This window comes from Streptopelia decaocto, assembly GCF_964273445.1.
Source record: "Streptopelia decaocto genome assembly, chromosome: 14".
NCBI classification, from domain to species: domain Eukaryota; kingdom Metazoa; phylum Chordata; class Aves; order Columbiformes; family Columbidae; genus Streptopelia; species Streptopelia decaocto.
This window is the reverse complement of record NC_138669.1, coordinates 5,408,322-5,435,830: the sequence shown is the minus strand read 5'-3', so window position 1 is coordinate 5,435,830 and position 27,509 is coordinate 5,408,322. Positions and strand designations below refer to the sequence as shown.

At 64.6% G+C, this 27,509-nt stretch overlaps 3 protein-coding genes across 7 annotated transcripts; 2 read left to right on the top strand and 1 right to left on the bottom strand.

Moving 5' to 3' along the window:
- Window positions 1-3,653: 3,653 nt before the first annotated feature.
- ZNF335 (zinc finger protein 335) lies at window positions 3,654-13,477 on the bottom strand. 5 transcript variants are annotated; one of them, XM_082065307.1, is made up of 28 exons: window positions 13,395-13,477; window positions 12,789-13,011; window positions 12,206-12,479; window positions 11,752-11,829; window positions 10,625-10,954; window positions 10,345-10,479; window positions 10,122-10,268; window positions 9,776-10,034; window positions 9,500-9,677; window positions 9,314-9,426; window positions 9,127-9,145; window positions 8,816-8,932; window positions 8,654-8,730; window positions 8,373-8,533; window positions 8,059-8,282; window positions 7,877-7,985; window positions 7,720-7,799; window positions 7,345-7,619; window positions 7,100-7,238; window positions 6,642-7,031; window positions 6,415-6,557; window positions 5,964-6,097; window positions 5,404-5,507; window positions 5,204-5,305; window positions 4,972-5,055; window positions 4,755-4,820; window positions 4,547-4,628; window positions 3,654-4,362 (listed from the first exon to the last, which is right to left on the bottom strand). In XM_082065307.1, the coding sequence occupies exons 2-28, from the start codon at window positions 12,978-12,980 to the stop codon at window positions 4,244-4,246; spliced, it is 4,131 nt and encodes a 1,376-aa protein (XP_081921433.1). In that variant the 5' UTR covers window positions 12,981-13,011; window positions 13,395-13,477; the 3' UTR covers window positions 3,654-4,243. The 5 variants fall into 5 exon arrangements, with proteins under 5 accessions (XP_081921433.1, XP_081921435.1, XP_081921436.1 ...); XM_082065309.1 differs by having other exon boundaries at window positions 5,204-5,281; XM_082065310.1 differs by having other exon boundaries at window positions 7,877-7,949.
- LOC309446222 (uncharacterized protein) lies at window positions 13,220-22,841 on the top strand (the record flags this gene model as incomplete). The annotated part of the gene is made up of 4 exons (XM_082065771.1): window positions 13,220-13,478; window positions 13,728-14,654; window positions 15,144-18,840; window positions 22,769-22,841. 3 exons carry the CDS (start codon window positions 13,220-13,222, stop codon window positions 15,218-15,220), a joined length of 1,263 nt encoding a protein of 420 aa, XP_081921897.1. The 3' UTR covers window positions 15,221-18,840; window positions 22,769-22,841.
- MMP9 (matrix metallopeptidase 9) lies at window positions 22,762-27,255 on the top strand. Its single transcript, XM_082065313.1, has 13 exons — window positions 22,762-22,984; window positions 23,193-23,431; window positions 23,774-23,922; window positions 24,111-24,239; window positions 24,324-24,497; window positions 24,580-24,753; window positions 24,893-25,066; window positions 25,160-25,315; window positions 25,404-25,659; window positions 25,806-25,945; window positions 26,033-26,183; window positions 26,289-26,392; window positions 26,679-27,255. The coding sequence occupies exons 1-13, from the start codon at window positions 22,841-22,843 to the stop codon at window positions 26,786-26,788; spliced, it is 2,100 nt and encodes a 699-aa protein (XP_081921439.1). The 5' UTR covers window positions 22,762-22,840; the 3' UTR covers window positions 26,789-27,255.
- The last annotated feature ends 254 nt before the right edge of the window (window positions 27,256-27,509 follow it).

Sequence of the window (27,509 nt, the reverse complement as noted above, 5' to 3'; positions counted from 1 at the left end):
TGGTGGGGCCACCAAACCCCTGGCAGCTCGGCCAGGCACACAGCAGGGGGGGCGGGGAGCATGGGGATGTCACCATCAGGCAGAAGGAGCCGGGCTCAGGCAGCCCCAGGGGCTCGTGGCAGAACTTGCCCTGCTCCCCGCAGTAGTGGAGCTGCCGGCAGCAGCACTGACAGTGGAGATGCCCCCATCCCCACTGACATCCCCAGTGACATCCCTGTCACCATCCCCAATGACAGCCCCGCATCCCTGTCAGCACCCCCACATCCCTACTGGCCTCCCCGCCACAGACAGGTGACACTGGGAGGCCCAAGACAGAGCCGTGTTTATTAGTGCCCCATGTCCCCCCCTACCCACACCTCCCACTCGCTTTGGCTGGGCAGCTGCCGGCTCCTGTGTTGTCTGTCCTGCGCTGCCCAGCCGTGGGGTTCTCCCCAACGCACAGCCACAGCCCTGGCCCCCACCCGGCCCTCAGGGACAGGGCGCAAGTGCCCCAACCCTATCCCTGCTCTGACACCCCCGGGGAGCGCCTGCTCTCGCTGGAGGGAGATGCCAGCATGGCTGCCACGCTCCAGATCTTGGGTTTCTGAGGCTCCTTGTCCTGCCCAGGGCCCGGCCCCACCTCGGGGCTGCCCCCACACCTGTCCTGCCCAGGGCTGGGGACCGGGGGGGCACCCGATGGGGCCCCCTCCCCCTCGCTGTCCTCGCTGTCCGAGGCGCCGCGCGGTGCCCAACCGGCCTTGTTCTCCTTCTTGAGGCGCCGGCGGGCGTTAGCGAACCAGGTGGAGACCTGGGTGAGGCTCATCCGGCTGATCAGGGCCAGCATCACCTTCTCCCCCTTGCTGGGGTAGGGGTTCCGGGGGTGCCGCGCCAGCCAGGCCTTCAGCGCCCCGGTGCTCTCCCGTGCCGCCGCCGCCTTGGCGCGCCCCGGCTCCGCGGGCAGGGGCTGCCGGCAGCAGGGCGGGCAGAGCCCCGCGCTGGGCAGCAGCCCCAGGGGCACCTCGTAGGCTGGTGACACCTGAAGGGGACACAGGGGTGTCAGGGCAGGATGGGGTGGGGGCACCCGCGGCCAGAGGAAAGGGGCTGGGGGACATGGGGGCTCATCCCTTTGCACACAGGAAGGGGAAGAGTTGGGTCCTGCCCGTCCTCATCTTTTCCCGTGCCCAGCACTGTGCACCCCAGGGTGTGGGGGGGACAGGGGGATGCCAGGGGTGTGCAGGGGACCCAGGACAGCAGCTCCCCATCCCTGACCCCCCACCACCTCACAGCCCGATCCCAGGAGGAGTCCCGTGTCCTGGCCCCCCAGGAGCTGCTGTGTGGCACTTACCGAGGGCTCCAGCAGGCTCAGAGTGGGTGGCAGCAGACTGTAGCCCCCCAGCACGGGACAGGGACAGGGCAGCAGCGCTTGGGGGTGCCTCTGCAGGGCACCCCACGGTCCCCCGCAGCCCCCCAGCTCTTGGCGTGAGCTCCCCTCGCCCCGAGGAGCTGCCATGCTGCGGAAAGGAGCCGAGGAGCCACTCGCGGGGGTTTTATAGCTGCCGGGGTCCATGGTGACTGACAGCTGATTAGGGGGTATTAGCACCCACAGGCAGCAGGGATCGGGGCAGCCGGTGCCTCCCCCTCCCCTGCTATTGTTGGGCAGGGACCGTCCTCCCCACCAGCCCGTCATCAGCCAGGACATGTCCCTGACCCACACCAGGACCCTGGCTCCCCCAGCGCCCCAACCCTGCGCAGCCCCAGCAATGGGCTGCAGCGGCACTGGGGGCTGGTGCACGGGACCCACGTGGGCCCCATGGACACCCGCAGCCTCGGGGACACAGCTGGGACAGCGCACACCTGGCTCTATTTCAGTGCCAGGAGTCATCAGTCCCCGTCCTTGAGCCCAGCGCTGCCCTGGCCCTGGGCAGGGGTCAGCAGAGCCCCTCACACCGCAGCCGGCTGGCCGGGTATGCCGGGGGCTGGCGAGGGAGCTTGTGCCCGGCCCAGCAGGACACGGGTGGTGCGAGTTGCCGCCTGGCGCCCGCTGCTCCTCCAGCTCGGCCAGGGCTGAGCCCCTGGATTCCTGGGGGAAGCAAAGGGGAAGGGGCCAGGAACCCTTTGCCAGGGGGGGACCCACAGAGTCCATGGCGTTCCTGACTGCTGACGGAGTGGGCAGGGTGGGGGGGCAGCTGTGTGAGGGGCCCCGGGAGCCCATGACCCCCCGGGCTGCCCGGCTCCTACCGCTGCGCCACCCGCTCAGCCCAGGATTATCCCACAGGTTGTATCCGTCATTAAATACCGACTAATAACGCTCTCAGGATATTAAATATGTAACAAACCCGCTTAGCGCTGGCTGGGGACGGGAAGGGGAAGGTCACTGGTGCTAATGAGCCCTGTGGTGTCCCTGGGCTCCCCGCAGGCCACCGGTGACAGCACAAGGTCCCAGGGCCAAGGTGGCAGGGTCGGCAGAGAGGGCTGAGTCCCCATGTCCCCTTGCACCCCACAGCCAAGCCTCGCAGCACCTGGAGCTCCCCTTGTGCCCTGGCCCAGCCTTGTCCCCACTGTGGGCTGGTCCCATCCATCTCAGCCCCGCAGCCCATGTCACTGGACAGGAGGGGACAGGCGGGATAGCTGGGACCAGCTGTGGCCACGGCCCCACAGCAGCCCCGTAACCTTGTCCCCGTGGGACTCCTCCAGCCCTAATCAGTGCCGCGGATCCGCTTTATTAGATAATGGGGCTGTAATCTAGGAAAGCGCCTGCGGATTGCCACAGCGTGCCGTAACCCTGTGCTGCACAGCTGGACAGGGAGGGCTGCGGGCAGCCATGGTGAGTTGGGCACAGCTGGACAAGGGCAGAATGGTTGGGCTTGGAAGGGACCTCTGGAGATCATCTAGTCCAGACAGCTACACACCAACACGGTGAGCAGGGACAGTCGCACACCAACACAGCAAGTAGGGACAGGGACAGGCACACACTAACACGGCGGGCACGGACAGGGCTGCAGCAGACTGAGGGCGGTGGGACGTGGCCAGGACAGTCACAAACCACACGGCTGCTGGCCCAAGGGAGGTGCGGGGCCACCCCCTCCCTTCCCGGGGTGCCTGCAGCCCTGATCCTGGGGACAGTGGCAGCTCCACTGGCAGCCAGGGTGCTGCTGGCACCTCAGGCAGAGCACGGGCTGTGTCTGCAGTGCTGTCCCCAGTGCTGTCCCTGTCCCCGGCACGGGCTGGACCAGCAGCCCAGCGCTGGCACCGCAGTCCCACAGCCGCGGGCTCGGGCCTCACGGAGCTCTTGCCGAAGTTGGGTGGTTCCAGCCCTTTTTCCCCTCCATGGATAATCGCTTTAATGCAAAACCACAGAACTAAAACTCCGAGATTAGCTGTTATAATCACATGTAAACACTCCCAGACAATCCGCTCAGGGAGGGGCAGCGTGTGTAGTTTGGGGCAGAGTTACACGGGATTTGGGCTGTTTACCACTCGATTAAATCATGACTCCAGCCCCAAACCCAGCCCTGCACCAGCTGCCCGGTTCATGGCTGGAGTCAAGGTCACCCAGGCAGGAGAGCAGCCACGGTGCAGCAACCGCCCGGCCCCAGAACCGGGCTGGGGGACCTCGGGGACACACGGGGGGTGGCAGCAGGACCCAGCAGGACCACAGACCCACCATGCATGCACAGGTTTCAATCCCTTTTTATTCATAAGCAGAGTCAAAGCTTGACAATGTCAGAATCGAACCCCTCCCACAACCACCAACGAACCAACTGCAGAGTCCATCTTTTCAGAAGAAAAATAGAGTATCTTCCACCTCCCTGCTCCGGTTCCTCCAGTCCAAAGCCCCGCTAGTGCCTGCCCGCAGGCCAGAGTAGCCAAGGGGGGTGGCGGCCCCTGCCCCTGGTGCTGCAGAGCAGGGAGCGCGTGGTCGCGGCTGCACAGCCCTGGCACCGCACCCCACTGCCGCGCTCAGCCCCATGGCTCTGCCAGGCAGACGCTGATCCCCGTTTGGCGCACGCAGACGCGATCCAGGAAAAGGGATTTCAGACTCTCAAGTGCAACAGGTATAAAGACCGTCCAAACGAGAGAGCGCCGTCCTGCACGGCCCGCCTCACTGCAGAGCAGTCTCTGCTGCAGACGGCTGCCCGTGCGGGGGACGCGCAGGACCCCACGGCACACGGCCACAGCGCTGGCAGCCCTGAAGCAATAAGGCAACTGCTGGCTGAGGCGACTCCTGCCTGGCCGCGGTCCTGCCCAGCGGGGTGGCCCAGCACTAGTCCGTCAGTGTGATGACGTCGTAGTGGATCCCCTGCTGCAGCTGCTGCAGCTGTTCGGCCGTGGCCTCGGCGCTGAACACGCCCTGCGCCTGCACCATTGCCGCGTCGGCCACTGCTGCGGAGAGAGGGGGGTCAGAGTCACCTCCGCCCGGGCCCCCTCTACACTCGCCCGTCTCCAGGCGTATGACAGCAGCACAAGGGCCACCACGTGTGCATGGGGAGCCGGGCGCTGTTCGCTCTGCATGCACACCAGGGTGTCTGCGCCCACGGCAGCCGCAGCAGCTCCTGCATAGGCCTACCTGAGACTGCTGAGTGTGCAGCTGCCTCCAGCTGTGCCTGGGTGACGAGCTGCTGCTCCGGTGAGACTGGCATGTACTGGATCTGCAGGGGGTGACCAAAGCGGGGGGGTCCAGCCACAGGCGCTGCAGCATGTCACCAATCCCCTTTTCCTTCCAACTCCCTCCCTCCGTGCTGTGCACCCAGAGCCTGTCCCACACCACCCCTCACCTGTGGCTCCGGAAGGAACTGGCCACCCTGCTCGTACTGGATGTGGGTGATCTGACCGTCCTGTACCTAAGGACAAGAGCCACAGTGACACTGCGTTAGGGCTCACAGGTATCCCTGCTTCTGAGTGTAGTTGTGACTGAACAGAGCAAGCACAAGCCCCACAGGCAACACCACACTGAGCCCCATCCAGCACACAAAGGGAGCAGCTGGCGCTCACCTGGATGTGATGTCCCTCTGGCACCACAACGTACTCGTGGGGAAGCAAGTGCTGTACGCCATCCTGGGCTATGATGTACTGAACCTGCAAACATGGATTCACACCCAAATGGTCACCACTGTCCACCCTCCACACCAGCACAGGGCTGGTTCTTGTCCATCTTTTGTGCCTATTTCCAGCCCACCTCTCTGCCCTGCTCCAGCTGTGCAGAACCTGTATGTGTCCCCCTCACCTGGTTGTCAGAGGTCACCAAGTGCTGCACGGTCTGTCCGTCGGTGGTTGTGATCTCTTGGATGTACGTGGCCTCCTCCTGCAGGTAAGCAGGAGCCCAGTGCTCTTGGGGGAGCCTGACTGCCAGCCCCCAGGAGGGAGCCCATGCAGCTGGCAGGAACAGCCGCACAGGGGTGGACGAGACTGATGGGCCCAACTCACCTGGCTGGTGACACTCTGCTCCTGCGCAACGATGATGTGCTCCTGCCCCAGGGCCTGCTGCAGCTGCTCGGGAGCCAGCACTGCCTGGCCGGCCTGCAGAGCCGCTGCAACGCAGAGAGAGCTGGTCTATGGGCGCTGCCAGGGTCCCACCAGCGCTGCTCCCCAGCAGCCCCCACCCCAGCGTGCAGCACAAGACAGGCTCATAGCTCTGCTCGCGGTCAGACACTAAAACAAGCACTGCCGACACGAGGGATACGAGAGGTCACTGCGGGCAAAACACAACCCCCAAGTCAGGCTGCAAACTCCATTTCCTATTTCAGCCCTAAGCTGCTTGCAGCACCGCTGCTCCCACAGCAACTGGGACCTGCCTGGGGAAACCCCGGGGCCCAGCTCTGCACAGACACCCAAGTCAGTGCCTCGCCAGGAGAGCTCCCGCCCCAGCCCTGCCATGGGCAAACCGAACCTGCACAGAACCTGCTGCACAGAACCTACTGCACAGAATCTGCCCCACAGCCTGGACAAGTCCCCACAGCCAGCCCTGCTCACAGGGACCCTCTTACTCTGCAGGGTGGCCAGCGTGTCCTCGTCACTGTTCAGGATGATGGTCTGCTGGGCAGTAGCTGCCCCTGGCCGCTTCTCCTCCGCGCTGTGCAAACGCTGCATGTGGAACTTCAGATGCCCATTACGGTTGAACCTACAGGAGGAACAGAGCGGGGTGGAGTTTGCCACAGGCAGCACAGGGGCTGTGTGCGCCGCACAGACCCCAGTCACGGGCGCACAGCCTGCCCCTGCTCCCAGAACGTTCCCATCAGTGCCCAAGTTCTGAACACTCCTGTGCAGAAGTTCTTGCAGACAAAGCTGGGTCCTCCTGCAGCAGGAACTGTTCCCCAGGGCAGGGTCCCCTCTAGCAGGGGCAGGCTTGGGGCAGCTTTGCCCATGTCCTGTCTCCTCTGGAGCCTCGGAGCTCTACGGGATCTCCCGAAGCAATAACAACCCAGCGGCTTCCCTCACCTCTGCCCACAGATCTGGCAGGCGAAGGGCTTCTCGTTGGTGTGTGTCAGCATGTGCCTGCGCAGGTCCTTCTTGTTCTTGGAGGCAAAGCTGCAGTGGGGGCACTTGTGTGGCCGCAGGCTGGCATGCTGGACCATGTGGCTCTGGGGACAGAAGGACAAGTGTGGGGTCAGAGAGCCCGTTTCTCCAAACTTCTTATTCCAGGGCTGACTGTGCAGGGAACCTACCCGAACCTCTGGCCAGAGCGCGGCCGTGAACGGGCAGTCGGGACACTTGAAGGTGCTGGGCCCAACGTGGGCTCTCTTGTGACTCTCCATCTCTGCTCTGCCTGTGAACATGGCTGTGCAAATCTTGCAGGAAAACTTTTTGGCTGTGGAAATCTTGCATGAGAGCTTCTTGGCTGTGGAAACCTTGCACAAGAGCTTCTTGGCCACGCCTTGGAGCGCAGGCCACTTGACCTTTGGGGATGAGACTTCCTGCCCCTCGGAGGCTGGGGACAAGGATGAGTCCTTCTGGAGCTGCCTGGTGACACACTGCACCAGGGGCAACTTGACACCAGCACACTGTGCCTCCTGGCCCTCCATCGGTGAGGGAAAGGCAGCGCCCCCGCTGCCGGGCTGCGGGAGAAACACCCAGTCACACCTGTGCACTTCTACCCACCACGGGAGAGGGCTCAGCTCCTTACCTCAACGGGAGGGAACTGGCTCCCCAGTGCACCGGATGACACAATATAGTGACTGTTCTCGTCCTTCAGGGCCTCCTCTGCCATCACGGCATCACCCACCACGACTGCGTGGCACGTCTCTGCAGGGCTCTCTCCCTCGCTGCGGGAGAGGACAGTGTCAGGGGGGATCTGCCTCATCCCCACCACTAAAGCTCCTCACTTGAGGTTGGCAGAGCCTCTGCCTCCCTGCGCTGTGCACGGCCAACCTGTACAGTGCGCCTGGAGCCGGGGCTTCTGCGCTGACGGGTGCAATGATGCTGTACTCGGCCGTCCCGCCAAACGGGACAGTGATCTGCTGCAGCTCCGAGCCACCCAGGGTCACCTCCTCGTAAGCCTCCTGTACCGTGTCCCCACGCTCTGCCACGTGCAGCGTCACCAGCTTCTGCTGCTCCTTAGAGTCCATCTCTGCACCCTCCTCCTGTGCCTGCGGCTCACGGGGGGGCTGCGCCTCCCCCGAATCATCCGGCTTCACGACTGCCACCTGTGCGGGGACAGCAGCTCAGCCGAGGACAGCGAGGCTTTCGCAGGACACCCCTGCAGTGGAGCAGGGCTGGGCAGCCTCCCCCAGCACGGCCCCTCACCTGCAGCTCCCGCTGGGCGCTCATGTTCAGCAGCAGATCCAGCGCAGTCTGCGTGGCCAGCGCTGCCGATCCAGCCACGTCTGCCAGGTCAGGAGAGGGTCAGGCACACGTTCCCATCTCCTCCCCATCCTCGCCCCTTCCCCGGGAGCTCACTCACCTTGTTGGTAAATTATCGTGGCTCCTCCCAGGGAATCCTGCGAGAGGACGGGGGGCTCCGCTCCCGAGGCGGCCTGGACCATGCAGTGTGTGATGGGGCCCAGAGGCGTCTGTGTGAGAGAGAACTGACAGCGCGGTGCTGGGAGCACCAGGAGGATCTGGGGCGTGGGCAGCGGCACTCACCGGTGGGCTGGCCCCCAGCTCGGCTGGAGCCTGGCTGTGCTGCTGCTTCAGCTCCTCGATCTGCTGCAGTGTGAAGAAGGGGCGGCGGCGGCAGGGTGGCTCCTCAGGGTGCCTCTGTGCCCACTCCTCGAAGGAGTCGGCGTGGCGGCACTGCACATGCAGGCGCAGGTTCTTCTTGTGCTTGGTGGTGAAGTGGCAGAACTCGCAGGCAAAAGGCTTCCCCCCTGCAGGACATGGGGTCAGGCGGGGGTTCACGAGGGACTGCGGATGTGAGGCACGGGATGTGGGGGCGCGGGGCAGGCAGCTCCGCTCACCCGTGTGCTTGATGGCCATGTGCGAGACCAGGAAGTCCTCCCGGAAGGTGGAATACTTGCAGAAGCTGCACTTGTAAGGCTTGTCATTCATGTGCGACAGCTGGTGGTTCAGCAGGACCTTCTTGTCCTCGCAGACGTAGTCACAGAACTCGCACTTGAACCTGCCAGGACAACAACAAAGCCACATGTCACCAGGGCAGCAGGGACCTTCTGTCCCCTGCAAGGGGGAGTAGGACACAGGCTCTTGGAGGGCACGCTGCAAGCTGCCGCCAGCCTCCCACCTGCGGTTGGCGATGGCCTGGATGTGCGTCAGCAGGTGCATCTTGAAGGTGTAGCGCTTCTTGAAGGACTTCCCGCACTGTGGGGGAGGAAAGCAAAGCCACGTTCACCTCCCATCCAGGCCTACTCACTGCCAGCCCTTCCCCAGGCTGTGCCCCCCGCACCTTGTCACACATGTGAGGTTTCTCCGTGCTGTGTGTCTTCATGTGCTGCGTGAGCCTCTTCTGCATGGGGTAGATGCGGTTGCAGACAGGGCATGGGAAGGAGTTCAGCTTTGGGGGCTGGAGGGAGAGCAGGAGGATGAGCTCAGCTCGGGGGGCTGAGCAGCTTCCCCCCCTCTCCCCACCGCAGGACCTGCGCTGCTTTTCCTGAGCCGACGCAGAAACACCGCCCTGAACCAGGCCCCATGTGCTGTGAACACCCAGATGTGCCTCTTCCCGCACAACAGTGCTGAGACAACGGCACCCAGACTCACCGGATCAGCTCTCTTCTTCCTGCAAGAGAAAGAAGAAAAGCCCCTTGTGTGAGCCACATCCCAGCTCTGAGCCCCCCTGTACCCAGACACCAAAACGACCCGTTTTGGGAAGGGGGCAGAGGAAGGGACAGTGTCAGTGCCACTCAGCCAGGCCGCAGGACAGTCTCTGGACTGGCACATTCCTCACCTGTCCCGGCTGTGCACCGTGGAGTGCCGGATGACGTCCTTCTTGTACACGCTGGTGTAACTGCACTCCTCGCACTTGTAGGGCTTGCTGCCCACGTGGTTGAACATGTGTTCCTGCGAGGAGCAGAACGGGCATGAGCCCGGGCCTCCAGCTACCTTCGTGGGGAGCAGGGTGGGCAGCGCTCACCTTGAGCGAGGACCAGCGCCTGGAGCGGTAGCTGCACTGCAGACACTTGAAGAGCTGCGGGTCATTGGCCTCGTGCGAGTTAACGTGGAAACGCAGATCGTCGTGCGTGAGGAACCGCGAGCCGCAGATCCGACACAGGTAGGGCCGCATCAGAGGCTTGGGGGACTTGTAGTAATACCTGTGGGTGGGAGTGGGCTCAGCGCTGGGGCGTGACCGGGCTGGACCGGCCCTGGGCAGCAGCCAGAGGGCCCAGCGCCGCCTGGCACACCCCCTCACCTGCGCCCCATGTACTTGCGGTATTTCTTGCCCAGGAAGCGGCGGGAGGGCCGCCCGCGCCGCCGCGGCACCGCATCTGCCTCCTCGGGGCTGGCGTTGGAGGATGGGTCCTTGTTCTCTGAGTCGGACTGGCTGATGCTGGGCTCCGCCAGGCTCTCGCCACTCCCGTTCTCCAGCCCAGAGGAACTGGCAGCTTCCCCATTCTGCAGCTCGCGGCTCGGTGTGCTCTGGGATGTCACCAGGGGCTCCACATCCCCTCCTGCTCCAAAGGACACAGCACAGCCGAGTCACGCACCCTCCCCGCAGCTCCCGGCAGCTCCTGCACCGCTCCCCGCTCCAGCCTCACCCTCAGGCCCGTCCTCTAGACGAGGGAACTTGCGGGGCCTCCCCGGGCGCCGCCGCGGCCTCTCCTCACTGGACGTGGGGACGGTGTGGCCGTACTTGGGCTGCCTCCCACGGGGCTCATCCTCAGCTGGGTTATAGTCACTGTCCTCTGGAGGAAAGTGCCCAGAACATCAGAGCCTGAGAAAAGGCCACGCTACGTCAAATGCAGAGAAGACATGTCCTACCTTCAGGGTCATCAATAGCACCAGCATCCATGATATCGTCCTCTTCTTCTTCTTCAGCAACCTCCTCCTCCGCAGTCTTTGGAGCAGATCCCCCCTTTCGCGGACGCCCCTTCTTCAAAGCCAGAGCTGAACCCACTGCCGCAGAGAACAGAACGAAAACTCTTCACCAGACTGTACGGGGAACATGTCCTTGCGCTCACACTCCTCCCCTTGTTTCTTCCTCAGAGAGGGCAGAGCCCATCTGTAGGAAGATCAGTTTTCCTCAGGTCTCAGCACACACCTGGCTGGAAGTGCCGCTCTTTCATGTGGTTAATTAGCGTTTTCTTGGAGACACTCTTGTACTGACACATCTTGCACTTGAACTGCTGCACCACCACCACCTCCATCATCTCCTCCAGGGTCTCCATGTCCGGCTGCTCCAGCTCCTCCCCATCGTCCACCTCTCGGGCCCGACCTGGCTGTGCCGGCAGCTCCAGCACTTCCAGCCGCTTGGGAGGCTCCGAGGGGCCGGGCTGCTCGAGGCATGTGGAGGTGGGTCCATCAGCAGCAGCTTCTATCGCCAAGCTGCTGGCCAGAGCCGAGGTGGCCACCTGGGACACCATGGGGGCACCTGAAACACCAGAACCTGCTCAGCTGGGGCGCAGACCCTGACCCGCCCCCGCTGCCAGGGACAGCCCAACGCAGCTATTGCACTAGTGGGTGGCCTGCTGCTCAGAGAACCTGGTCAGAAACTGCTCTGTAGAATTCCCTTGGCAAAAGAGAGTTTGCTCAGCATAACTTCTGTGAGCTGCAAACCCCTGAACATTCTGCTTCACTAAATAAAATAGGCTACAGGGTCTTGGAGCTGGGAGATAAGGGGAGCTGCAGCCCCGGAGATAAGGAAGGGGCAGAACCGCCTCGAACAGAAGACAAAACAGAACAATATTTTGCCCATTACCAATAACTTATTTTCTCCAGCTGCAGGTGCAAAATAGCAGCTGAAGATCAGAATTTTGATTGACAGCCGCCTGACAAAAATGCAGAGATCCAGTGAAGAGCAGGCGGACCCCAGACTCTAATTTTGCAACGGGCCCAGAGTGACGCATAGATGGTGGGGCTTGGACTGTGGGGGTAGAATTGCCCCAGCATATTTCTGCTGAGGGTCTCTCTTCAGGAGGCACCAGCCTGAGCTGCTCTACGCTGTGTCTTGCAAATAAATGTTTAGAAAAATTCCTGGAATTCATGCCTGAGTCTCTGCTGCAGGAAACTGAGGGAAGAGGAACTTCTCTGACACAGGCTGCAGCCAAACCTGGGCACGGGGCTGAGCACAAGCTCCCAGGGTCAGCGCATCCCAGGGACTCGGGACACCCGCTGCAGCCCCATCTGGCAAACAGGCTCCGCAGCAGAGGGGCTGGGGCGCTCCCTTACCATCATCAGGGCCCTGCAGAATGAGGTACTGCGTCGTCTCAGCCCCGCCATCCTCCACACTGGTCACAGCAATGCAGCCTGGAGGGAAAGGAGAGCAGAGAGGTGAGTGCCATGCTCTGGGGACTGCAGAGTCACTGCGGCTCTGCCAGGTTCAGGCACAAAAGAGATGAGGAAGGTCCAGTTCCAGGGACGGAGCCTGCCCGGCGCTGCTGGCACTGTAGCCAAAGGCGCAGCCACACACAGTGAGGGGCCGTCCGGCAGCCTCAGGCTCCTCAACAAACCCACCAGCCATTGTAGAAAGGCAAGAAGTGAAGCTCCCACACATCGAGGTGCACACGTCCACGTGTCCATGCTCCCCCTCGCCTCCCGAGGCCTGGCGTAGCACAGCCCCCTCCCCAGCCCGATGCGGGAGCCGGTGGCTCTGCCATGCCAGCAGCCCGGAGCTCACACTCACTCTGGATGATGTCGGGCCCGATCGTGGACTCGATGATTTTGTCGATGGCAGAGCCCAGGTCTGAGGAAGTGGATGCAGTGGAGTCTGAAACGATGGTGGCTCCATCAGTGATGACGCTGGAGTGGACCAGGACTTGCGGGGACTCTGACACCATGATGGACTGGCTCACAGTGGAGACACTGGAGACCAAGGTGGACTGGGCGATGGAGGATGAGTCTGGCAGGTAAATCCGGGGAACAGCATCTGTGCTGGAGCTGCTCTCTGACACCTCTTCCTAGCAGGAAAAAAAAGGCCAAAAGAGCTCAGCTAGGAGACGTTTATGGGGTCAAGAGGGCCAGCACAGCAAGGGGCACTGGTGTGTCACTGTGGAACTGCCAGGAGAGGCACCAGAGCAATTCCCTGGGCACTGGCAAGGCCCCCAGGGCTGCTCCTGCTACCAGGAGAGCTCCAGACACCCAGCTGTGGTGACAGCGCCCACGGAGCTGCAGAGCTGCTGTGGAGCTTGGGGTCCAGAAACACACAGAGGAAACTCTGGAGCCAGAACCAGCTGCTCTCCCTCAGTGCTCTCCCCAGCAGCTCGTACCCCGGAGGCCCTGGCGCTGTCGGAGCTCTGGCCCACGCCGGAATCGTCCACCCGGGACAGGGGCCCGGGGGCGGCGGCATCGCTGCTGTCGGCAGACACGGCCTCGGAGCTGCCCACGCCGCTCTCGGGGGGCTCCTCCCGCGCCGCCTGCGGGGCCGCGTCGCTGCTGCTCGGCACCGCATCCTCCTCCATGCCCGCCCGGCCGGGGCCGCCTACGCTGCACCTGCGGGGAGAGGCCGCCGCCGTCAGCGCCACCGCTCCGGGGGGTCCCGGCTGCGCGCATCCCGGCCCGGGGAGCCGGGCCGCCCTTCGGAGCGCCCGCGGAGGGGCCGGCGGGGCCGCGGCGCCATGGCCGGGGGTCCCGAGGGAACCGGCGGGATCGGCCGCGCTCCCGGGGGCTCCCGGCGCCGCCCGGCGCCCCCGCTCCCGTCATGCCCCGCGGCCCCGCCCGGCCCTCGGCCGCCATCTTGCTGCGGGGTCCCCCCCGCCGCCTCCGCGCGCGCGCACACGCCGGGGCGGCCCCGGTGCGCCGGGACGAGGGAGCCGCCGCCGCGGCAGAGCGAGGGATCCCGCCGCTGCCGCCCGCCCGCCGGCCCGCGCCCTCACCCGCCCCGCCGCTGCCTCGCCTCGCCTCCGCCGGGGCCGGCATCACGGCGGCCGCCATGTCCCCCGCCCTCGCGCCGCGCAGCGGTACGGCCCCGCGGGCCCCGCGCCGGGTCTACTTACCCCTGCTCCAGACCCGGCCGGAGCGCTCGCCGCCGCCGGGACGTGCTGTTCCTTCCGGCCGCCGTCGCAGCCTCCCGGTACCGAGCGGTGCCGCCCGCGGGCTGGGGGAGGCCTCGGCGCCCCGCCGGGGGACTACTTTCTCCGCGGAAGCATCATGGAGAAGGTGCAGTGACCCTGCGTCATGGCGTCACGAAGCGGCGCCCGGGCCCTGAGCGTCGGCGTCGCGCCGGTTGCATTCGTCACGTGACGAGAAGGCGGAAGTGGCCGTGACGGGACAGGGGTCTCGGGTGGGTCCGGCCCCTTCGCGCCCCCCCGCCGGCGGCCCCAGCGGCCCCAGCGGCCCCGTCCCGTCCCGTCCCGGGGAGGGCGGCTCTGCGGTACCGGCACCGCGCCCGGCCCTGTCCTGTCCCGCGGTGCCCCCAGCCCCGCGCTTCGCCGCCGCTCGGTGCCCGCGGTGGGCACGGGGCCCGGGTCGGCTCCTGATCCCGTCCGCAGGCCCAGCGGCGCCGATCGGCGCTGGAGCGGCGCGGCCGAGCTGCGGAGGCTCCGCCGGGCGTTCCGTGAGGGGCCCGGGCCCGCCTGGTGGCTGCACAGCCCGGGCCGTTCAGAGCTCTCCCCGGGCTCTGCCGGGCCGGCCGGGTTCGTTCTCCCTTGGGAGCCCAAGCGTCGCTGTCTTGGCGGTTCTGCAGTCGAACAGCAGCCGCCGTCCCCTGTTCCCTCCGACTGAACCGTCACCCCGGGTGGATGGCTGGGTGCCCGGACTGTCAGCGCCTCCCGCGCCCGCACGGGCTGGCCTGCTCCGGCCTGGCCGGGGCTCCCAGCCCCGCTGCCGCCGCCGTGTCCTCGCAGGGCTGCGCTCGGGGCCTGCGGCTGCCCCGGCTCTCCGGCAGCCCCGCCGTGTGCGAGCCCTGGAGCTGCGTGCAGCTGTGCACAGAGAGCCCCAGGCTTGGCCCAGCTCCGCACCAACAGCTTTAACCATCTCCAGCTCAGGCGGCTCCTCACTCTCACTGGGGTTTCTCATGCTGCAGTGTTTGATTGAGAACGTCTTTATGTTGGGTTTTTTTGGAAGAAAAGAGCTGCGTTGTGCCTGTGCTCTCCCGAGGCCAGGACATGTTGGGCTGAGCCTGTTGCTTGGTCCTCGTACGTGGACACACTCGCTGGGTGTGGGGCTGAGGTTGCGTGTCCTGGCCAGGCCCCGGGGCCACTGGGCTGCATCACCTGCACTGCGGCTCCATGCAGAGCAGCTCTGGGCGGGCAGGTGCCTGGTCTTGCTGGCCAGAGTGGCCGGTACAGAGCTGGTGCTGACGCGGTGCCAGCGGCAGGAGGACAGACTGTGTCATCTGGCACAGTCTGCAAGTGCAGAGCTGGCCTGCCAGAAAGCCGAGGGCCAGTGTTGGACAGTGGGTGGGCCGGGCCAGCACTTGGTGTCTGGCCATGGTGCTTCTCCAGGGTGAGGGGTGGGGGCCGGATCCAGCCCCCCAGACCCAGACTCTGCTGCTCCCTCAGTCCCTCCGGCACCTCCTGCCCCGGGCAAGGTGTCCCAGTGGCTCTGTGTGCTGCTGAACCACCATCCCGGTGCACTTGCATCTTCTGGCTCGTTTTCGAGCTAATTACATCCACCCTCGGCAGGTTCGTGCCCTCCCTGTCCCAGGGAGGCAGCGCCAGCAGGACCCACCCCAGGCTGCGGCAGCGCTGCCCAACGGTGATGCGGGTGCCAAGTCCCTGTGCCTGATGGTGACGCAGGTGCCGAGTCCCTGTGCCCGGCCAACTGCTGCCATCACTGTTGAGTCTGAGCTGAGAGAGACCAAGGAGCTGCGTTTGGTTTGGTTTGGTTTGTTTTTTTTCTATTTCTCCTCTTCAACGCAACCCTGCATAGCTTGGCAGTTGCTGTGAGGGAGGTGAAGCTGGGAGGACACAAGAGGCCCCTGTGGACATTGTCCCCCCCCCCATAAGTCCCCTCTCCGTGGCTCAGACCAGGGGAGCTGGTGCTGTCTGAGTGCTGGGACATCCCCATGCTCCCTGTTGGGGGAAGCTCCATCTTTTGGGGGGGCAAGGAGGAACCCCTGGCAGAAGCTGCCTCTTGGGTGGAGGGAACAGAATGGATCCCGTGGGCCTGGCAGGTTCCTCTCTTTGTGCCTGTGCTCAGCCGCTGAGCCAGGTGAGGGATGTTCCCCATGGCTGGTGGCTCCAGGGGCTGGCACGGACCCTCCTGATGCTGGCGCGACTGGTGGAAAGTTTCCTAAAGCTTCCGTGTTCCATGCAGAGGTACCGTGTCCTCTGCCTCACAGCGCTGTACCAGCAGGAGCTTTGCTGGGATGGTCACCTGCTATTTTTAAAAACGCTGCGAGGCCCCAGGCGGGGGTAAACAGGGAGTTTCCAAGAACAGCTCCTCTGATAGTGCTCTGCCATTGCAGCTCCCGTGCCCGAAATCTTTCACGGCCAAAGAAAACAAAGAAATGTCGGCAAGAGGCTTAAAAGAATCCAAAAATGGCTGTGGCACACGTTGGTTGTGTGTCCAAATATCTTGGTGCGGGGAGCGCCAGGATAGAGGCCTTTTGGGAACTGGTTGAGATGACAACACGACCTCTTGTGCCTGGAGAGCAAAGCGATAAGACTCACGGGGGATCTGAAGCTGATTTGTACCAGGGTGGGAGCGCTGGTACCCATGGCAGTTTGTCCCCGTGAGCTCCCAGCCTCGGTCATTGTCCCAGATTAGGTGGTGGCCGGTGCTGAGCGCAGGGCCCAGCGCAGGGCCCCCCCCGCAACCCGAGCCCTTCCGCAGTCAGGGATTTTGTGTCCGCGCTGTTTGTTCCTCCTTGTTTCCTTTTTTAAAGAAAACATTGCTGGCAATGTTTGTGTAGCTGCAAGGCGCGGATCCACATCAACCAGGCTGGTGTTTATATCCCACCTGGGACGGGCAGTTGCATCAGCACATTTTGTAAAACATTGAGCAAAACAGCCCTTGCTGCAGGAAATGGGTTTTTCTTCACCCCAGATTGCTTCACCGCCCGGATCCTTCCCAGCACCAGCGGCTCCTGAGGAAGCTCCCAGGGGATCGCTCCGTGCCGGGGTGGCAGCGAGGAGGACAGCGTGTGCCCGGGGGAGCAACGTCCCATGGTGCTGGCGGCACCGGGCTCTGCGCTGCCAGGGCGCAGTGGGAGCGCTGCAGGAAAACACCCATCTGCTGCGCACCCTGTGATGGACCCTGGGGCGTTCCCGAGATAGCAGGAGCTGCTCCCTCTCTCCCCAGGCTCAGGAGCTGACGAAAGGCCAGGCCGAGGCCACTGACCCCATTGAGATCTGGCAGGAGGTGGCTCACTGGAGCCCCGCTCTGTCCATGTGTTCCGCTGCCACCCTGCCCGTGGAGGGTCCTTGCTCTGTCCGTGTGTCCTGGTGCTCCCAGGGCCCTTGGTGCCCTCCCGCCCATGGCCCCAGCAATGGTGCCGAGCTGCGTGCTGCCTTCCGTCTCATCCTGCCCAGCCAGAGCCGTGGCTGCCGTTGCCACCAGGCTCTGGGGCCACCGACAGCCACTCCAGGCTGGGTTGGGAGCTGCTGGACGGGAACAGCTACAGCCCTGCTGGCCCCTCCGCGCTTCCAGATGCTCCGCTGCTGCTGGCTGTTGTTTTCCCTTCTGGAGGGATCCTGTGGTTTCCTTCCCAGAACCTGAGACCTCGGAACCATGGTCCAAGGCCGCTGGCTTCCACCCTCTCCTCCGCTGCTGATTCATCACTGCTGGTTAGTTAAAAAAGGGTAATCAGCAAATTACTGAAATATAAGTAAAAAAAACAAGGCGGGCTGTGTATGTGCGGTGCCAGGCCGGTCCCATCGCACGCGCGGGGCAGCTTGGCCTCAGTGCTGCCACGGGGGCTCCTGGTCCGCACAGCCCCCCAGGCCTGCCAGGACCCGGCACAGCCACCCTGAGCCCCGCGGCAGCTCTGGCTGTGCTGCTGGTCTGGTCAGTGCCCCCTGCCCCAGAGAGGAGGTCGCCGGGCTGTGGGGTTGCTGTGCCACGAGGTGCTGGGACATGCCCATGGGGCTGCGGACACAGCAGCTCCCCAGGGCTGGTGGCTCTGGCTCTGCTCTCCAGCCCTTCTTCACTGGCAGCACGGCAGCTCTCGCTGTCCCCATGTCCCTGCAGCCCGGCAGCTGCCACTCCTGTGTCCCTGCAGCCCAGCAACTGCCATCCCCTCTCCCATGGCACCCATGCCTGCAGAAGGGGCTTTAGGAGACCCTGCAGTGGTGCAGCCCGGCAGCTCCTGGCGTCGGGCTGTTTGCCATCCCTGGCTGCCTGGGCTTTGTCCATATGCCTGTGTTGACAACTGAGCCGCTCTGAATTAATTTGGCAGCGAGCATTAGAACAGTTGTCAAATGTTTTACTGAAATTCGAGCATGTTGCATCTACCACTCTTCCTTCTGCTTCTTGTAGTTTACAATTAAATACAACCAGTTTTGCCCATATTTCACCTTCTACAAACCCCCGCTTCTTATTCCTGGGCCGCTTTGTTGCTGGCAACCGGCGGGTTCCTGGCGCCGCGCTGTCCCCTCCGTGCGCTGGTCAGGCAGGCAGGTTTGCCGTCATTGTCACACAAATTGCTGCTCTTCCCGTTTTAGCAGGCAGCTGCCGTGCCCATCTCGCCCCCAGGGAACAAAGCGCTGCCCACCCGTGCTGTGCCGGCGCAGCAGCTGTGCCTCCAGGAGCCCGCGGCCGCCCGGCCCCATCCTGCTCCCCTCCCAGCCTCCATGGGGTGCAGGAGATGGGCCTGATCCTGCGGGTCCCCCAGGCGGGGACGGCTCTGGGTGTCTGAGAGGACAGTGGCAGCAGGGCTGCCCATGAACACCCCTTCCCAAAGCCGCCGCAGGTGACAAAGTCTCAGTGCTGCTCCATGCAGCCTGGGGGAGCCACAGCAGCCCCTGGCCCCTGTGCCCCCCAACATGTTTGAACCTCCCGCAGCCAGGGAGAGCTCGGTGGAACACGGGTTGGTCAAAGCTGGAGGCAAAGGCTGAGCCGGGATGAGGTTCAAGGGGTGAGTTTAGAGTGAAGCAAGTCATGAAACACAAGAGCCGCTCGGTGTTGGGAGCTCTTGCAGCCCTTCCCTGGAGCCTGGGGCTGCCTGGGGCTGCCGGGTTCTCTGCTGCTCCCCGGCAGATGCGGCGGTCTGGGCAGGTTTCCATCTGGATCGAAAACCAAGGCCATTTCAGAGGCCTCTAGTTTCTTCAAAGAGGCTGGCTGCTTTCTTCAATCTCTTCCCAGATTTCCCCACTGGAGCACTTCCTGGCAGCCAGGAGTGTGGTTTCCTCCCCATCCTGCAGAGGTGAGCAAGCTCAGGTGAGTGCAGGGCTGTGCTGCACAGCGAGGGCTCCGTGCAGGCTCTGCAAGGCGCAGGGTCCCCTCCGTCATCGGCACGGCTGTGTCTGGCAGGCCGGGCGCCGGCCCCGCCACCCCAAGGAGCAGAGCACAGGTGGGAGATCCCGGCTCCAGCGTCCCCAGGGAACCCCAGCAGATGGGGTTTTGCAGGGTGCCAAGGGGCTGGGGAAGGTGTGGAGGGGGGATGTCCCAGCCTGATGCAGGGGGTGACTATGCCACCCACCTGGGTGCCGTGTGACAGCCGGGGGATCCACCATGTGCTGTTAGGAGCTGGGATTGGTGCTGCTGTGTGGTGAAACTGCAGCGCTGGTTTCAGTGCCCGCAGGGCAGAGGTGACACTGGCTGCGTCATCCTCCTCATCCTCACCCAGATGAGCAGCTGTGGGGAGCAGCAGTACTGGGGCTGGGGACAGGACGAGCCTCCCGCCTGGGCAAACGGGCAAACAATTTGCAAGAAGCCAGTGAGGGGGTGGGGAGTTTCCCAGGTGAGGCACCGGCAGGCAGAGTCTGGCAGGGACGGGCAGGGTGGTGAGCAGGTGCACCCGCAGAGCAGGGGACACGTGGAACGGGGCAAAGCGGGGCCGGCAGCGCGCGGGGCCGTGGCATGCGGCACACTTTGCCAAGAAGGGTCCTGGGCGCAGCTGGAGGATGTGACCCAGCCCATGCACGGCCCGGCGGCGGGGCAGCAGATACGGGAAGCGTGTGCAGGAATGTTGTTTCTGTCTGGAGCCCTTGAGCAGGAGCAGTGGAGCTTCCAAGCCTCTGACGCAGAGCTGGTCCCTTTGCCTTCAGTCCTGCTCCCACGCCAAGCATCCTGGTGCCAGTGCGCCGTGGGGCAGGCGGGTGCTGGCGGGGGTGGCAGCTCTGCTCCCTGGGCGCAGGGCACTGCAGAGCCTGTGGCATGGGGCAGCACTGGACTTGGGGTGCTGTGCTGGGGCTGGGGGCTCATGCTGGTGCCCTGCCTGGCAGCCAGGGCTCCTGGCTGTGCCATGGGGTCTGCCAGGCCCGAGCGGTCCCTGCCCTCTGTACTGGCCGTGCCTCCCCACGGTGCCAGCGCTGTGCTCTCCGCGACCCGGTGCTGTCTCACCCGCACAAGATGCTGACTCTCTTCAGCCCCGCTTCCCCTTGCCACCGCACACCGCCGCGCTCCTGCCTGGCCCTTGCCAGGACCTGCCCTTCACTCCCGCATCCCCCACCATTCCCCGCGCATCTCCTTGGGTGCTCAGCTGCGGGGCAGTGACTGTGACAGCTGGGTGTCCCCTTGCCCACCCGCTCCTGGGCTCTGCTTCCAATTCTGCCACCCTGGTGCACCCCATGACTGTGACTCTCGGGCCTCTCCCCTGGCCGGCTGGTGCCAGCACCCTCCCCAGCTGAGCCCCACTCTGCTTGCTTGAGCTGGGGGAATGGAGCTGGGGAGGGTCCGGGCTCAGCTCGGGGGTCCCTGTCTCCATGCAGGACCCCCAGACCTTGCTGCTGGCCCATCTGGAGACCCACAGCATGGCAGCGGTGCCACCATGTCCCGTCAGCTCCGTGGGCAGGGACCCAGGCAGGCGGCCACCCCAGTCAGGGTCCCAGAGCAGTTTCCCACGGGGGTCTGCCTGATGGTGGTCATGAGTAAGGGCGTGGGAAGGGGCTGCCGTGGCTGTTCCTTCCCCTTTCGGCAGCCGTGGTGGTGACAGCCAGCCTCGTGGCTTGGGTAGAAGCTGGGACCAAGGATGTCTGTGTGGGTTTTTCCATATCATTCGTCCTTGCGGGGCTCTGGGTGCAAACGGGGCCCCGGTGCAGATACAGGCTGGGCAGAGCCCCTCGGTGGCCCTGATGTCCCTGGCAGCCAAAAGCCATCCCCTGCACTGTCCCTGCTCCCCAGCACCCCGCTCTCCTACCAGTAGCTGCCCTGAGCACCCCGGGCACCTGTCAGTGCCGGGAGATGTGCCATAACGAGCTCCTGGCCAGAGCTGCCCCGTGCAGGGCTAGGGGTGCCTGTGGGGCTCATGCTGACAGTGCCAACCCGTCCCCGTGGAGTTCCCCTGCCCAGCGCTGAGGCTGCTGGTGCTGCAGACGCGGGGGTTTCCCTCCTGCCCCAGCCCTGCCCCTGCTCCCTGCGGAGCCTCCAGAGAGTCACCAGAAATTCCCCCGTGCTGGTGCCATGAGGAAGCTGGCGAGCGGGGCCATGAGTCAGTGGGAGAGGCTGGGCCGAGAGGCAGAGCGGTGGCCAGCAGCCCCCCTAGGACCCCAGGTGTCCAGCACGAGGGTGCTTGGGGCCATTTGCGACAGACCCACCAGTGCACCCCAGAGCCAGCCGGGGCCAGGCACATGGGGGCTGGCGGGATGGGCTGCGTGGTGTGCGTGGCCGTGGCTCTCAGCTCCTGCTGCCATTGCTCACTCCCAGCCCGTTCCGGCCAGCGCTGCGCAGGGACCTTGGGACACCTCGGCAGAGGCCCATCCTCACATGGGGAGCTGCTGCCTCCTGCCTTGCAAGGAGCTGGGCCGCACATGAGGGGCAGCAGGCTGGACCCCGTCCGGGGGGAGACAGTGGGGGTGGCCTGGCTGAGGGGTCCATGGCCTGCGTCCCGCAGGAGGGGGCTGTGTGCGGGCACCATGGGCCAGACGTGTTTGTCACATCGGGGCGCAGGACAGCGGATGCTTATGGGGCAATTTCCTCCGCGTGGGAACCAGGGATGCTCTTGCATGGCTGTGGCGGGGAGTGAGGCAACCCCGCAATTTCTCAGCTCTGATTCCTCCCGGGGGGGCTTGCACTGCCTGTGAGTGCCTGGCTGCGGCCCCGGTGTGTGTTTGGCTCAGCCAGAGCCAGGGCAATGCAGGGAGGGGGTGGCTGCAGGGGCACAGGCTGGGGTCCCAGGAAGCGCAGAGCAGCAACAGGGCTGGGCTGGGGAGATGGTCCTGCTGGGGACAGCTGAGGGCTCAGGGAGATCCCGCAAGGCTGGGCTTAGCAAGAGCTGGGGTAGGGCGACCTGTCCTGGGACCCGTATCTTGCGCAGTGTTGCTGGGCTGCACTGGCCCTCCCACCTCCCTCGCTGACACTGCACCTTTCTCTCCGCTTTGCCATCTGTTTTCCCCTCACTCCTTGTCCCTGTTTGCTTTCCCCTTCACCACTCGGGTTCCCACAAGCGTCGGCACTTTGGGAGAAGCAGGAAAACACACGCCAATGGTGAGGTTTGTGCTGCGCCAGGGAACTTGAGTCAGCAGAGCCCTGCGAAACAGCCAACAGCAAGGACAGGGCACCCCATGTCCCACGGCACCGTCAGGGGCTTGGAAGTAGCCATGGGGTGATAAGCCACAGGGACCCCCTGTGCCAGGAGTGCTCTGCCCACCAGGGTGATGCAGCTGCGGTGGGGATGTGGGGATGGACGCCGTGTCCCGGTGAGGGCCTGAGCGCTAGTGCACAGCTCCGGCGCAGAGGAGATGCTGGTGCCGGGGCTCTGGGCAGCTCTCCCGCCAGCTCTGCCTGTGCAGCCCTGGCAGCTGCTCTGGCCCCACAGCTCCGGCTCCGGCAGCATCAGCCCTCAGCTAGCAAGCTTGGTGTCGGCTGGTGCAGTGACATGGCTGTGGTGTCCCGAGTGCCTGTCTGGCCTCCACGACCCACTGCTGTCCCCGCTGCCACCACGGCCGTGGAGCTGGCAGGACGATGCCCCTCGCTGCTGCCCTGCCATGGGGCAGCCGGGCTGTGCTGCACCCCAGCACAGCCCCCGGCCACTGTCCCTCACACCGTGCGTGGCTGTGGGACCCAGCGTGTTTAGTAAACAAGGTGATGAAACAGTTAAGGCAGGAACGGAGGAGCCTGAGTGTGCGTTTCGTCACCGTGGGAAGGAAGCGTGAGTCGGCGCTGGGGGGTCTGAGCGTGACTCACTGCCTCCCTGATGCATAAATAGGAGTGGGAGCCCAGCGGCACCAGGAGCAGAGCGGCAGGGACCCAGCACAGCCACAGCCCTCCTGCCACCACCATGGCCCTTGTCCTGCTGGCCCCACTGGCCGTGGGGCTGCTGGCCCTCTCCTGTGGCGCAGCCCCTCTCCAGAACAAGCCACGGGCACTGGTCACCTTCCCTGGAGAGCTGCTCAGTGGCCTGTCAGATGTGGAGCTGGCCGAGGTGAGGGGAGCACGGCCAGACTGCCCCTCCTGGCACCCCAAGCAGCTCCTGGAGTGGCAGCGTGGCGCTGTGGGCCAAGCTCAGTGCTGCCCGTCCCCCTGTGCCCCGGGGCTGCCTGGCCTGGGGGTGAGCGCCAGGGTATGCGCTGCCCGGAGCTGCCCAAGCCCCCTCCTGCCCTGCTCAGCCCTCTGGTGCCTTTCCTCCCCAGAGCTACCTGCTGCGCTTTGGCTACACCACGGAGGGGGAGGCGAGGACAGGTGACAAGCAGGTGTCCCTGAGCAAGGCACTGCGCAAGATGCAGAAGCAGCTGGGCCTGGAGGAGACAGGGGAGCTGGACGCCGGTACGCTGGAGGCCATGCGAGCCCCCCGCTGCGGTGTCCCCGACGTGGGAACCTTCCTCACCTTCGAGGGGGACCTCAAGTGGGAACACACGGACCTGACGTACCGGTGAGTCTCTGCCCCAGGAGATCAGGCTCATGCCCGTGGGGCGATGGTCCTCAGGCGATGCAGACGGGCTTGAGGGTGCAGGCAGGGCAGCAGCCTCGGCACAGCCAGGCAGCGCAGCCGGGTCTCAGCAGAGCTGGCCATGCCGGCACAGGGGCAACATCTGCTCCCTGGTGCCTGGGAGAGCATCTGAGCCCTGGCCCAAGGGCAGTGGCCGGCTGCTCTGCCCAGCCGTGCCAGCACTGCTGTCCCCTCCCGGGATGGGGACACATCCCAGCTGCATGCCCAGAGCAGAGTCACTCCTGTGGCACAAGCTGGGACCTGGCAGTGCTGACCCCCCTGCAGGGTGATGAACTACTCCCCTGACCTGGACCGTGCTGTCATCGATGATGCTTTCAAGCGGGCGTTCAAAGTGTGGAGCGACGTGACCCCCCTCACCTTCACCCAAATATACAGCGGCGAGGCAGACATCATGATCATGTTTGGCAGTCAAGGTGACGTCCCGTAGCAAGGCCAGGACCCGGCTCAGCCACGGGGACATGTGCCCTGCCTGGAGGTCTCACCCGTGTCCCTCCGGCCACACAGGGGCTGCACAGGGCTCATGTGCTCAGGGTCCGTGTGTGTGCGGGGCATGTGGGAGCTCCTCTGAGTGGGCTGGCTCTGAAAGTGCTTGTTCCTGTAGAGCATGGGGACGGGTACCCCTTTGATGGCAAGGATGGGCTCTTGGCGCATGCCTTTCCTCCGGGTCGGGGGATCCAGGGCGATGCCCACTTCGATGACGATGAGTTCTGGACGCTGGGAACTGGCTTAGGTAAGGGCAGGGCCTGGCGGGTCAGGGGAGGGGCTGGTGGTGCCCACCCCAGCCCTGTCACTGAGCTGCCCCTGTCTCGAGCAGTGGTGAAGACCCGCCACGGGAATGCCAATGGGGCCGACTGCCACTTCCCCTTCATCTTCGAGGGCCACTCCTACTCCCGGTGCATCACAGAGGGGCGCACAGACGGGCTGCCCTGGTGTGCCACCACCGCCAGCTACGACCGGGACAAGAAATACGGCTTCTGCCCCAGCGAACGTGAGTAGTGGCAGCCGTGGCTGCAGCCCCTGCCCGGTGTCATGGGTGTTGGGGGCCACCCTCACCCCTCCTCGCCCTGCAGTCCTCTACACCAACGGTGGCAACAGCGATGGGTCCCCCTGCGTCTTCCCCTTCATCTTCGACGGCACCTCCTACAACAGCTGCACCACGGACGGGCGCTCCGACGGCTACCGCTGGTGTGCCACCACCGCCAACTTCGACCAGGACAAGAAATACGGCTTCTGCCCCAACCGAGGTGCGAGTGGGAAGGGGTGCGCAGGGTGGCTGATCCCCAGCCTTGGTGCACAGGGTGGGCTCCCAAGGGCTTTTGGAGCTGTCCTGGGTTCTTCTGGCATGGCCAGGGCCAGCCCCACTGACGCTACACTCTGCTGCAGACACGGCGGTGATTGGCGGCAACTCGCAGGGGGACCCGTGTGTCTTCCCCTTCACCTTCCTGGGGCAGTCGTACAGTGCCTGCACCAGCGAGGGCCGGCAGGACGGCAAGCTCTGGTGTGCCACCACCGGCAACTATGACACCGACAAGAAGTGGGGCTTCTGCCCAGACAGAGGTACCAGCCCCCCTGCCCGTGCCCTCCAGACCCACCCTGTGGGTGTCACAGTCCCTGGCCAGTGCGTCCTGTCTCACCAGCACTTTCTCCCAGGTTACAGCATCTTCCTGGTGGCTGCCCATGAGTTTGGGCACTCACTGGGGCTGGACCACTCCAGTGTGCGGGAGGCCCTGATGTACCCCATGTACCGCTACGTCCAGGACTTCCAGCTGGACCCAGATGATGTCCAGGGCATCCAGTACCTCTACGGTGAGCAGCTGCACTGCAGCTGATCAGGTGGGGGTCCCGCTGTGCTGGGCCAGCCCCCAGCCTTACATCCTCCCCTGGTTTTGCTAAGGTCGTGGCTCTGGCCCTGAGCCCACTGCCCCTTCACCCGTGCCCACTGAGGAGCCCCAGCCCGTGCCCACCGAGGAGCCCCAGCCTATGCCCACTGAGGCTGGCAGTGCCTCTACCACTGAGGAGGAGGAAGAAGAGCAGACACCGGAGCCCACAGCCCAGCCCATTCCTGTGGATCCCAGCCAGGATGCCTGCATGGAGAAGAACTTTGATGCCATCACAGAGATCAATGGGGAGCTGCATTTCTTCAAGGACGGGTGAGTGGCAGTGCCCAGCACCTCCTGCCCTGGTGAGTGCCAGGGTGACAAGGGGGAACAGAGGGACATGGGGCTGTGCCAGGGGTGTGGGGGACAGGGAGCTGTGCCAGGCCAAGGTTACCAGCACAGCTGACCTTCCCCTCCAGGAAATACTGGACCCACTCATCCTTCTGGAAGTCAGGCATCCAGGGTGCCTTCACCGTTGCAGACACCTGGCCCGGCCTCCCAGCTGTCATTGACGCTGCTTTCCAGGATGTACTCACCAAGAGGGTCTTCTTCTTCGCTGGTGAGCTCTGCTCCTGCCGCACTCAACCCTGGTGCTGCGCTGGCACCCTCGGGGCCAGCTGATTCTCATGTTCTCTCCTGGCTGCAGGTCGGCAGTTCTGGGTGTTTTCTGGCAAGACCGTGCAGGGCCCCCGCGGGATCGAGAAGCTGGGCATCGGGAAGGAAGCTGCCCGCATCTCGGGGGCCCTGCAGCGGGGCCGCGGCAAAGTGCTGCTCTTCAGTGGGGAGAGCTACTGGAGGTGAGCAGCTCTGGATTGCCACAGCGTGCCCGCTGGCTCCCTGCAGTGAGGGGCTGGGGCGGGGGGATCCCAGCAGCCTTCAGCACAGCTCTTCTCTCCCCACAGGTTGGATGTTAAGGTCCAGAGGGTGGACAAGGGCTACCCCCGTGCCACCGACGATGTCTTCACCGGTGTCCCCCTCGATGCACACAATGTCTTCCTCTACCAAGGTGAGTGGGGACCGTTGGGTGGGGGCCGTGCTGTCACCCCCAGGCTGCCCTGAATCTCCTGCAGACAGAAGCTGCCCCTCCGTACCCAGTGCAGGGCAGGGGCTGCACCGTGGGGATCGGCCCTGGGGCAGGGCACACCGTCAGCCCTGCAGTGCCTGTGGTGGGGCCGGCAGGGCCCATAAGGGGACCAGATCCTCATGTGCCCCTCGAGTGGCTGCTGGGATGGATCCCCGCATGGCTGGCCACCTGCTGACCCTCCACTCCTTCCACCTTCCTCCTCACCCAGACAAGTACCACTTCTGCCGGGGCAGCTTCTACTGGAGAATGACGCCGCGCTACCAGGTGGACCGGGTGGGCTACGTCAAGTATGACATCCTGCAGTGCCCCGAGCACTGAGGACCTGACTGGCTGCTTGGCTTCAGCTGGTGTACTGCTCCCTGCTCCCAACTGCTCGGTTCCCATCTCACAGCCTGACCCCCGCGGGGGGCCTGACAGCCGTGGGGCAGCCCCCACTGAGGTGGCAGCTTTGCCGTCTCATTGGGAGGAAGGGACAGGGAGTCCTGGGGTTGCCCCTTGCGGCGTCCTGGCTGGGGAGCAGGACTCTTGCTGCAGCAAGCACGGTACCGCCTGTGCCAGCGCCGGATGTGCCGCGCAAAGGCGTTTGCCTGGTGCAAACCGCACACAGATCTGTAACGACTTTGTCTTTCTCCTGAGCCAGCCATGCTGGGTCAGGCTGGGCTCCGCTGGGGGGTGGTGCCCAGGGACTTGGCCAGGGCGAGGGCATGGGACTCTGCCTCCTGCCTGCTGCCCACTCTGCCAAACTCCACCTGCCCATTTTTAATAAAGACAATCCTTTCGATACAGCCTCCGAGTGCTCTGTCAGCTGGCTGCGGCCACGGCATAGCAAACACCTGAGGTGCCAGGCCGGGGGCATCGCCCTAAGATGTGGGGTGCCAGCGTCGGTGGGGAAGGGGGCACTGGGTGGGGGGGCTGCAGCCAAGCCCCCCTTCTGCAGAGGGCTCTGGGATCCCTAAGGGACACTGGGGCCCCCGGTCCCAACATCCCCTGCCACCAGCCCCACGCCCAGTGCAGCCCCCGTGCCCCGCCTCCCCTTCAG

Bases quoted from the DNA above. Each gene is read 5' to 3' on its own strand.
- ZNF335 (XM_082065307.1), bottom strand. From the start codon at position 12,980: ATGGAGGAGGATGCGGTGCCGAGCAGCAGCGACGCGGCCCCGCAGGCG. The intron at 7,032-7,099 runs GTAAGGAGCTGA...TTTCTCCCGCAG, and splicing joins GCCAGTTCCCTCCCGTTGAG to CCCGGCAGCGGGGGCGCTGC. The intron at 5,508-5,963 runs GTAAGAGGGTCC...TCTGCGTTGCAG, and splicing joins CACGCTGGCCACCCTGCAGA to CGGCTCTGCAGGCCGGCCAG.
- MMP9 (XM_082065313.1), top strand. From the start codon at position 22,841: ATGGCCCTTGTCCTGCTGGCCCCACTGGCCGTGGGGCTGCTGGCCCTC. The intron at 25,067-25,159 runs GTACCAGCCCCC...ACTTTCTCCCAG, and splicing joins GGGCTTCTGCCCAGACAGAG to GTTACAGCATCTTCCTGGTG. The intron at 25,316-25,403 runs GTGAGCAGCTGC...GGTTTTGCTAAG, and splicing joins GGGCATCCAGTACCTCTACG to GTCGTGGCTCTGGCCCTGAG.